This window comes from Fundulus heteroclitus, chromosome 16 (assembly GCF_011125445.2).
Source record: "Fundulus heteroclitus isolate FHET01 chromosome 16, MU-UCD_Fhet_4.1, whole genome shotgun sequence".
In the NCBI taxonomy this organism is placed as follows: Eukaryota; Metazoa; Chordata; class Actinopteri; order Cyprinodontiformes; family Fundulidae; genus Fundulus; species Fundulus heteroclitus.
Genome location: NC_046376.1, coordinates 26537873 through 26549377, shown reverse-complemented (window position 1 = coordinate 26549377; position 11505 = coordinate 26537873). Strand labels below are relative to the sequence as shown.

Sequence of the window (11505 nt, the reverse complement as noted above, 5' to 3'; positions counted from 1 at the left end):
GGCTAAAGACAGTTTGAAACGTAAACCTGTCCTTTGTGAGAAATCATACGGGTATCAATAGGGACCAAAGCTTTTTTCCCTGTCAATTACCCTAAGTGTATTTGTTGCACTTAGATTAATAAAAAATCCTTTTTTGAATTCCAAATGTACAATACATTTGGAAAAGATTTGTAAAAAAAAAAAAAAAAAAAAGTGATACAAAACTGTACAACCAATTCCTACACATCTCAGATCCTAGAACTCAAGGGGAAAGCAAACCAAAGAATTTGTTATGTTATTGGATTGATTTAACAGCCCTCTGTTAACTGTTTTTGTGCTGCCTTCCTGTAGACTAGTGTGAATTTGCATCTTTATTCAGCAGAGGTGGTGTATGCTTTCCAAAATTACCACTCGATACGTACCAAGGATCTAACTGGAAGGACTTTGACACCATCTAGCAGATGCAGCTCTACAATTTTATATATCCTTGGTAACTTTGACATCTGCTAGACAATTTTTAAAAATATAATTGAAAGTCAATTCAGGCAGGAAAGGGTTTAAAACATAAGAATCCCGTCATGACCAACTGTGCTCATGGCAGGAAAACATTTCCTTTGCTATCCTTTTGTTTTCAGAGAAATTGTAATTGGTACATTAATTTTGCATTTCAGCAGTTAAATTACTACAAACAAAACCAAGGATAGAGTCTCAGAGTAAATACATTTTATTAACATTCACAATAGTTCATCAACCAAAATGCTAAACAACTTAATTCCTACAAATGGAACTGAATAACTCATCTCAGTGGTGGGATTAAAAAGCTAAATGGTGCTGGAAGTGGCATGAAGAGGTTAATGACACGTCCCAGATCCTACCAGCTGAGGTTCTAGTCAGTGAGGTTCTCCGGGTCTGACGCCGAGCCCTTTTGTTTGTTTCTTGTCTTCTGGGCTCCCAGTTTTAAAGCTGAGAGGCTGCAAAACTTTAAAAAGGGTTTAAAACACTGCTGATCAAAGCTTTGCTGGCTGGTTAAATGAACAACAATGCACCATTTTAGAGGACAGAACACCTTTAGACTGACAGATTACTTTGCAACAGCGCCCTCTACAGGCTTAGGGAACGATATTCATTTCCCTAATTTTTATGTACTTTTTATTCCTATTCTCTAACTGAAAAAAAAGCATTCTTATTTAAATCCTAGTTTTCAACCCAACTTGAGCAGATGATCGACTTTATTTGCTACGTAAAGAGATAAACTGCATACATCTCATCTTGGTTCAGTAATACCTCTGACTCCCATCAGTCAGAGGATGGTGATGCTTTAGAGCCAGCACTTCCCAGCTGGTTCCCTTTTAATAATCACAGTGTGGGGACCCCCCCCCCACGACCCCTTTTCTCCTCCCGCAAACTTTTTGTTATTAAAATATCTATCTCACGTGACAGTAAAAACATTCAACGGAGCAACAATCTTTGCTGTATAAAACACCTACATTGTTCCAATACTCGCTTCTTCAATGCCAACAAACCTTCTTACATCGTCGCGATGATCGGCACCTCGACAGGATAGCAAAATATTCAGCAGTTCTTGTTGGAATCCAGAAAAAAAATGGAGATGCTACAAAAAAATACTTCATTTGCCATTTTTCTCCCCACACTTTAAACCACACACACCTTCTGTTTCACTGCGATTCAGTCACATCAAGTGGTTTATGTAGCGACAGAGCACCAGGTCTGGTCCCAACCATGCAGAAAAGCTCACAGAGAAGGTGGGAGGAGGAACGGTCCGTCCTGGTGCTACGCTGGTCCTCCTGTGTCTCCGTGTGGGCAGGGGGGGAGGGGGGGGTGGGGGCTGTCGTGTTTCCTAAGTGGTTGCAGGTAAGGAGTTCGTTCATCCGGCAGGAGGAATCTGTAAGACTTTCTTCCCGGCTAGTACCGGGTTAAAAGGAGAGTTCCTCAGTGGCTTCGGGTCAGATGTTTGTGGTCCAGCACTGAAATCCAGTCGAAAACCACCTGAGCTGCTCCAGGAAGCTCTTCAACAAAACCAAAGACAAATGGTAAGTAAATATCAGCAGCCTGCAGCAGCCACTGATAGATAAACATCTGCAAAATACTGAAGCTCAGTAGGTACCATTTCTAACACTTCTTAATGGTCCACCTCCGTCGTGGCAAAATGGTGCTTAGTAGTGGTAACGTATTTTTCAGACTATAAGGCACACTTAAAATCCTTAAATTTTCTTAAAAATTTATGGTGCGCCTTATATACAGGGTGCTTGCTCTTTTTCCTAATTAAAATTCCAGACTTTTTTAAAACATATTTTTTTCCCAAGACCTTAACTTTATGTACTTGTATACTTGTGTGCCTACTGCCTACTTCATTGGTTGAGATTGTACAAACTGTTTATTAGAAATGTTAATTTTTATAGGCTAGTATTCAATGAACAAATGCATTATTCACAGTAAATTATGCTTTTACTGATGAAAACGTTTCAAAACATGAAAATCACAAGTACATGAATTTCACATCAAACAAGTGTTTGATTCCATTAGGCTAATACAGTATGTGACCAGTTAGTAAAATTATAGTTTTATAGCCTACCTTCATATTTCTCATTTCACAATGCCTTTGAGCATACTGTAAAATTCTACCATACATTTTTTTCCCATACTTTATTAAGACTTTCACACAAAATTCAAGACTTTTCAAGGTCTGGAAAACAGTGTTTCAAAATTCCATACTTATTAAAGACTTTCAAGACTTGCGCAAGCACCCTGATATATGATTGAAGTTGTGTTTATTTACCAATTTTATGTGGTACAATGCGCTCAAAAATCTGTTAAAATGTGTAAGTACGAAGCCGCTCAGCTCAATGGATATTCGTAGCATTACAGTACACTGTCTCACTACCTGATCGGACCCCTGAGCTGTCTACAAGACTGTCTGACTATAATGTCTAAACTAGAATTACATTAATGTAAAGGCCCACACATTCTCGGGCGTAGCTCACTCCGCAGAGGTCCACGCGTACTCCAGGCGGACTCCACACAGGTACGTGCAGAGCTCAATTTTTACAACCGTGTATTAGGCGTCACTATAAACGTCTCGGAGGCTGTATAATCCGATTGAATTTGACTTTGTAAAGGGCCTTAAAATGACATGTTCCATGAATTGACGCTAAATAAGTAAAATTGAATTGAATAGAAAAGACTCCCCCCTCTGCATGATGCCGCCAGCACCATGTTTTACACTAGCATGTTCTGCATAATGTGCAGGGTTGGTTTCTTTTCCCTACTTGGCTTGTTGCTAACTGCAAACATGTTTTTTTATGGCTTTATATAAATTCATGCGAGGCAACACGTGAACTTTTCGGTTTTCCATCCAATCTGACAAGGAACAATGGGCAAATATGTTGGTTTCTGATAGAAACGTACCCAAAACGACTGTGTCAATAGATAAATCCAGGAAGCATTGACTCAGGGAGGCTAAAAACAAAGGCACGCCACACTTTTCATATTTATATTTGCAGTAAAAAATAAAAACCTTTAACAGCTGTGCATCCTTTCCCATCCACTTCACATTAAAGTGCTGCTCTGTGTTTGTTGATCTCATGAAATCCCAGTAAAACACATTAAGGGTCGCAAAAAGACAAAGATGGAAAATGTTTAGGAGGTTTGAATGCATTTCAAGTCCCTGTATTTAATACCACGTAAACTAAAGTCAACACATTTAGCAGCTTTACGTGAAGCGATGGTATGAGGCATTTTTTTATGAGCACCTCTTTTTTTCCCTAAAAAATATTTTTACATTTACACAGACAAGAAACATGAGTATCTGTTCATTTTCATCTCATTATTCTAAAAGAAAGCTCTTGTTTTTGCAGGTTGACAATCTGGAAAAGCTTGTAAACTTTTGAGTACCTCTGCAGTGTGTGCTTTTAGTAGTGCCACAAGAGGGCGGTAGAGACCCAAAATAAAAAAGCAGATTAAGGCACATTTCCTTCAACTCCAAACCATATTTACTTCCATCCTAACTTCCTGCTATGCAACCAGTTTACTTTGTTTATCCCAGTCCTGAAACCCACTTGCGAATGGAAACGTCGGACCCGTGAAGCTCCAGAGATCCCAGGTTCTACATAAACGTGAAGTTAACAGAAAGTGTCCCGTGACAACTCGGCAAGAAGAGGCCTAAAGAAAGGTGTGAGCCTGTGAATAAAACGCTGACAGAGCTGCGTCTGCCTGGATGGAAACGGAGCGAAGGAATGCTGCGCGCAGACAGAACCGCTCTTTGAAGTTTGCACGAGTTGGACCGGCTCAATTACAAACAGGTGTGTGCGCACGCGTTGCTTTTGGGGGGGGGGGGGGGGGAAGAAAAGAAAATGCATCTGTTGACACAAGCAGATGAGAGAGTTGAGATTGTTGAGAAGTCACCTCTCACCTGTTCAGTTGATGAGGATCCCAGTGGAGCGTCCCTCCTCCTCTTTCATGTTCCTCAGATTATTTTCTGCCTCGTCCACCGTCCTGAGACACAGACACAGCCGTTAGCTTGGCTTTGGAAAGAAGGCCAACAGAGACGTTGGTTGGCGCGCGCGTACGTTAGGAAGTCCCTGACGTCCTCCACGGTGAGCTCCCCCGTGGTATCGAGGGTGAGGTCGGCACAGCTGAGGGGGGAGTCCAGCGGCGTCTCCTGGATGGGTGAGGACAGGCTGCATGGAGGCTCCTCCGTCTGTCCTGAGAGGGGGGGGACCAGGACATCGTGGGTTTAGATGGTTGATTTTACTGCTGATCATGGCTTGTTGCAGGAAGATACGTGCAGGGCAGAGATGAAACCAGAAACTTGCATACAACGTAAAATGAGACATAATTTTTCCTGAGTGACATTAACCCAGACTAAAGCTTCTGATTGGTGTAATTTAAGATAACACCTCAAACTGCTTCCTTGACAGAAAAAAAAAAAAAAGTCTTGTTCGTCCTCGGCTACTTCCAGATGTCACGGTGCCACGTTCATCTGTCCAGCCGTCATCCTCCTATAGAAGGAGACAGGTTCTGTGCCCCAGACATGGACGGGCAATTGGAAATGTGTGCATCAACGCCAGAGAAAAAGAGCTCTGTCATTAACCTGGGAGGAAACGGTCCAGACCAGCACTAGCTGAAAGGCCGCTCAGCGAGGAAGAAGCCACTACTCCATAAGCAACATTTTCAAATCCTCTCAGGGACAAATGTCCACATTTCTTTTAGTTTTTTGAAGACATGGGGGCGACTGTGGCTTGATGGGTTGAGTAGTCGTCTGGCAACCAGAAGGTTGTGGGTTCGATTCCAGCTTCCCCTTGCCACATGTCGATGTGCCCTTGGGCAAGGCACTTAACCCCAAGTTGCCTACCGAGCTGCGTCTCGGTGTATAAATGTGTGCGTGTTAGTGAGAGCGACTGGGTGAATGTGGCTATAGTGTACAGCGCTTTGGGTGGTCAGCATGACTGGAAAAGCGCTATATAAGTTCAGTCCATTTACCATTTACCATTTACATGTCTGATGAAACTAAATTTAAAGCATGTGGCTTTAATGACCATCATTGCCTTTAGAGGCCAAAAGACGGACACCGGCAGGCCCAGGACCTCATCATCATCATCATCATCATCATGTGGGAAGAACACTGTATGGTGCTGCTAAAGCAGGAAGTGAGGAAGCTTAGGAACAAACGCACCACCAAACTGGTTACAGAGTGGCTTACAAAGCAAACCAATGCTTTAGAGCAGCTGTGCTGCTCAAGCAGTTTAGAACACACTTCTACTAAATAACTAAATATTTATAAAGGTCCTCATTTTGAAGTAAACAAAAAAATCCTCAAAGTTCTGGCATTTAGCAGAAACTATTTTGGTGAGAAATTCATAAAAAGTTGCTAAATAATGACAAAGCGCTGGGTGAATAACTAAAGCGTTTCCACAACAACCAGAGGTGGGGTCAAACTGGGCATGCTCAAGGGTTGCCATGGAGGCCGGACGGGACAAGGCCCCCTGAGAGGCGTGGTCAGCTTTAGAGACATTTAAAAATAAAAAGTTACGGTGGGCTAAGGGGGAAGAACAGGGAAGAAGACGAGGAGGGTGGAGAGAGACGTACCCTCAGCCCGACCCGCCATCTTTCTGTGGGTCCCGTTGGCCTGCGGGTGCATCGATGTACCGTCGCTATGGAGACACACGAGAGCACATGGTTTAGTCTGGGAGCTAAAACAGCAACAGAGCGCAGCAAGAGATCACTTTGCATTAGTTCTTTTTAATAGAAGTATTTTTAACAGATTTATTATGAAACCAGGGGTGTCCTGTGAGAAAACTGTTCCACATCAATAGCAGACTGTTTTTTCTAGTAGTATCTGCTTTTCACGGGTCTGTTCTGTATCTTGATTCTGACGTATTGCACCAAATCATCCCCTTTTTCAGCACCAGCGACCCTCTGGATCACAGAGATCACGTATCTGCAGCGCATAATAAGCTGATAGTTATTGTGAACTGAAACGATCCGTCAACATTACGCTTAGATGTCGCTAACACGTTATTAGACGAACCGAAGTCCGAAAGTGAACCTTTCAGTCTTCAGCTTTGTCTGTAGAGCAAGCATCATGGTCTAAAAGTTGGGAAAGAGGACCGTTTACTGTTGTGCAACACCACTTACGTTAATTACGTTAATTACATTTTTATCCTTCAGGAAGTGAGTAAACTAAGTAATTGCTTCTGTTTTGCAAGAGGAACCCGTCTCCATTCCTGCTAAATACATGACTTCAGCTGCTCAGCAGCAGATATATGAGAAGCTATTATGGCCCAGAAACTCCCAACCACTAAAGCTATGAACCTTTAGTGGCTGACGTTTTTTACTTCAATTTAGATGCTGACAGAAAAAAAGACCCCTGAATATTTCTATTGGAATTTTCTCCTTTAAAAAAAGTTTGGCAAGATGTTTAAACCAATCCCCTTGGAGAACTAAGTGCTACGCAGCCTTTAATAACTCCAGTGATGCACTGATCTGAATTTTGGGACCAGTTTCGGTTTTGAACTCATACCTACAGACAATTTTTAATCATTTTTTGGTTAAAAAACAGCATTATGAAGGCTTTTTTCTAGCCTTTTCCTAAACCATGAGTTATTTTTCATGTATGCCGACACTGTACAACCAATTTGCCATCAACATAAAGAAAAGACCAGGTAATTCTTAAATTACATTTTTAACCTGTCTTTCTCATCCTACATTTCTACTAACACTGATAGTGTTACAAGAACGGCAGAATGTAATTTAGAGAAGGCAACTCATTACTTTTATACGGACTTAAACATAGGGATGGTATCGTTAACCATACTACTACTAATACTCTAAATAATACTCCTTATCGATCCAGTATTTTATTGGTACCATTGTCATTACTTATTTTTTTAATCAAACAAAAAGGGTAAAAAACAAAACAAAACAAAAAATAAAATCACTGCTTATTTTTTAAACAAACATTCAGAACAAATGCTAACAAAATATAAGTACAAAATAAATATTTTTTTATAGAAATAGAATAAAAACATTATATAAATAACTTTATATAAACAAAAGGCTAAAGCACTATAGAATAAAAAAAAGTATGTAGTAGGGGAGACGACCATCAACATTGACAAGACAGAAAATCATTAAAAACACTAAATAAGCTCAAAACAAAGAAGTACTTGCAAAATAATTTTTAGTATTAAATTACATTTTACCTGAGTCCAAACTACATTCATAATTTTTTTTATATTATCAATTTTAACCAAAAGATGGCAGATGCCGCCACAGTGGATGAGCTGAATAAATAAGAGGCTGCGTGAATCAGTTATTTAAGGGTAACCGTTTCAGAGAAAGAAAAAAACATTACCGGCTAAAGATTATGTTTATAATATATTTACATCCTGCTGTGTAATCTAGTGGAAGCTTTGATCATTTTCAATGGGAAACAGACGAGTCGGTCTCGTCTCTCTGACTTCAGGCAGTTTGCTGCAGCAGCTGCGACGCTGACTGACCGCCTGACAGAGCTTTGGAAGAGGGAGGGGCTCACAGCTGGTTTGCTGAAGAGACGGTAAACTCAGAGCAATCGGTGCTTTTACTAGTTGCTAAAGTCTCAAACAAGACAGGAGAAAAAAATAAATCACTAGATTCATTGCTTGTCACTTTTGAATAAAAAAAGTCACTAGAGAGGTCTGAAAAGTTGCTAAATAGTTAGCAACAGTGTTGATGAATGTGAGGCGAACATGTGAGAGCACAACATTCGTCCCGAGGGGATGGGAGGGACTTGAAGGTAGAGAAGATCAGAAAAATAACAAATGTTTTTTGGGTTGGACCATGGAGCATTCAGTGATGGGAAAAAGACCCTATTTTTCCACGTTTTAGATAAATCAAGTGATCGATCGAGCTTAAAATGTTTTCTTTAAGATCACGTCACATTTCTGGGTGAATCCTTTCAACCTAATTTTCAGGCCAAACTGCATGTACTCTGATACATTTATTCTATTTCATTCTCATTAAAATGTATTTACTGTATATGTTTAAGTAAATGAAACTTTTTACTCTGTTGATCCTAAACTTGCTATGACTTCACTAATATTTGAGGAATTATTCAGATAAATAAATGTTACCTATGCAGTTCTGTATCCTGTCTACCGAAAGTTTAAAAATGACACATTTATGGACAATAAAGCATAAAAAACATCAGAACTTTTTTGTAACTGGGTTTGGATGGCAACAGATTTTATATAATAGTGAGTTTTAGAGCTACCTGGTAGCTGTGGGATGTAGTGGGCGGTCCAGCTGAACGGAGCAGAGTGGTTCTGTCAGAACCTTGGCAGACAGGGAAAACCTTTCATATTCTGAAGGAGAGATCAGGTAAAATCCTGTGGAAAACAACACAACATATAAATAAATGTGTGACATGTGCTGTAAGGAGGTCTGGAGCATTTACTTTTCATATGAAAACTTTAGGCCAGATAATCTCTGTGGCTTTTAGGCGAGACGTTCTCCTCACCCTGTCCATTCTTGGTGAAGAGACAAGATGCAATGCCGCTGATGTCCTCTTTACGGATGCAGTCGTAACGCACCTGAACACACCGCAAACAGAAGTACGTGTTGAAAGCTCCTGCCTATGCGGCACATGGAAACGCACGCCGCCGCTTCCTCTACCTGTGGTCGAAGGCCAGGTATGGTAAAGAGGTGCATGTCTCCAAGGTTGGTGAGACAGACCAGCGTGTGCTCGCTGTAGTCTTCCTGAGCAGCAGAGCTGAAGAGAACTAAGGCCACTTTCCTCACCCGGCAGCCCTCGTGTGCAGTCAACTTGAACTTGGTCTTGGCGCTCACTTTGGGGAGAGAGAAGACCTGAAGGAGGAGAACAGTAAGGCTATAAAACCGTGACCCTAGAAATACGACAGCTGAGGTTAGCACATCTTCCCAGCGGCACCTTGAGCTGCTCCTCTGAGGCGATGAGCACGGAGTGAGCGTTGGTCATGTCCGGTGCGATGGCGAGGTCCTGGGAGGCTTCGTACGGATCCGGCAGAGGCTTCCCTCGTCCGTCCAGGACACTTATCGACACCACGGGAGCTCTGTGCATCAGCTGGATCTCTTTACCCAGCAGCGCCTCAACGCACGCGCCGCTCTCGCTCGCTCCTCCCCGCTCAAACGCGCGGCCCGATCCCACGCCCGGGACCTCCAGAGCGTAGGCGTACACACTGCCCGAGTTGGTGCCCGCCCAAAGCGTGGGGCCGTGGTGTGTACCTGATCCAGATACACAGGGTTGTGGGTGATACAGTACCTTGAAAAGCTATTCCTACCCCAGAAACCTGTGTGACGTTGCTGGATTGATCAGAAAAGTCGCTAAACATAGCCAGAAATTTGCTAAATTGGCAGCAGTACAAGACGCTGGCCTTGTACTTCACCTCACACATATTGCAGCGAGACAAATAGACAGCGCATTTTGAAAAGCGGAGTCAGCGCTTTCCATCATTTCGATGCGGTATCGAAAATCGCCCACTTTCTACTCCTTGAGTGTCAGTGATGTGTTTAGGTTAGGGCTGAACAATTAATCGCATTTTCAATATAATCCCGATTTAAAAAAACGCAATTAAAATTCTCCTTCTAACGTATAAAGCCCTTAATAATCAAGCTCCATCATATATCAGAGCTCTGATTACCCCGTATGTTCCTAACAGAGCACTTCGCTCTCAGACTGCAGGTCTGCTGGTGGTTCCTAGAGTCTCTAAAAGTAGAATGGGAGGCAGATCCTTTAGCTATCAGGCTCCTCTCCTGTGGAACCAACTCCCAGTTTTGGTCCGTGAGGCAGACACCCCGTCTACTTTTAAGACTAATGTTAAAACTTTCCTTTTTGACAAAGCTTATAGTTAGAGTGGCTCATACCCTGAGCTATCTCTATAGTTGTGCTGTGATAGGCCTAGGCTGCTGGAGGACATCAGGGTCTAATTTTCTCACTCTACTGATTTCTACTGTTCTCCAGTTTTGCATTGTATTACATTGAAATGACTGTCGTCATTTCAGCTTTTAACTTTTTGCTCTCTCTCTTTTTCTTCATAGTAGGTACACCTGGTCTGGCGTTCTGTTAACTGTGACATCATCCAGAGAAGACAGATCACCCGCTACTACCATCTAATGTAGAACAGATTACTAGATCAATGTGTGCTTCTGTGCTTTTTTGTCTCTCTTTTTGTGTCTCTGCTCTGTCTTCTGTAACCCCAGTCGGTCGAGGCAGATGACCGTTCATACTGAGCCCGGTTCTGCCGGAGGTTTTCCTTCCCGTCAATGGGGAGTTTTTCTTCCCACTGTCGCTTCATGCTTGCTCAGTATGAGGGATTGCAGCAAAGCCGTGGACAATGCAGATGACTCTCCCTGTGGCTCTACGGTTCCCCAGGAGTGAATGCTGCTTGTCGGGACTTTGATGCAATCAACTGGTTTCCTTATATAGGACATTTTTGACCAATCTGTATAATCTGACCCAATCTGTATAATATGATTGAACTTGACTTTGTAAAGTGCCTTGAGATGACATGTTTCATGATTTGTCGCTATATAAATAAAATTGAATTGAATTTCCAAATCGCAGAGTCTGCAATTTTTGGCTATATAACAATTAGAGAATTAGACACGTCCATTAGGTGTTGGTAAAATGTTTAAAGTGGGTTTGCTCCACATGGAAGGGAAGAGAGTTGGAGCAGTGAGATAATCTATTTTTATTACTTGTTTTAGAGTTTATATAATCATACATAGCATTAAGTTCTGGTCAATCAGTTTAATACATAGACTTGATTGTTGGTTGCACTTTATGTTCAATAAATGTCCAAAGCAATTAAAAGCTGTTCTCTTGAATAATATTCTTGAATAATATTCTGATTAATAGAAACATTAAAAGTTCTTCCTTTAAATAGTCCTTGTTTACAAACATCTTTATTTAGAGGCCATTTTTGTTGATTGTGGTTAACGCAGAGAAAAGTCAAAATTGCAATTTTGGTTGAAATATATCGTAGACAGAAC

General features: G+C 41.6%; 1 protein-coding gene across 1 annotated transcript in view; it reads right to left on the bottom strand.

Moving 5' to 3' along the window:
- Positions 1–680: 680 nt before the first annotated feature.
- Positions 681–11505, bottom strand: part of llgl1 (LLGL scribble cell polarity complex component 1) — a 58772-nt gene continuing 47947 nt past the window's right edge. The window contains exons 17-24 of the mRNA XM_012873099.3: positions 9425–9738; positions 9151–9342; positions 8996–9068; positions 8750–8864; positions 6085–6149; positions 4566–4701; positions 4409–4491; positions 681–2006 (exon numbers count right to left, since the gene is read on the bottom strand). Of these exons, the coding sequence (XP_012728553.2) occupies positions 4413–4491; positions 4566–4701; positions 6085–6149; positions 8750–8864; positions 8996–9068; positions 9151–9342; positions 9425–9738 (974 nt within the window). The 3' untranslated portion in view covers positions 681–2006; positions 4409–4412. The remainder of the gene's footprint in view (positions 2007–4408; positions 4492–4565; positions 4702–6084; positions 6150–8749; positions 8865–8995; positions 9069–9150; positions 9343–9424; positions 9739–11505) is intronic.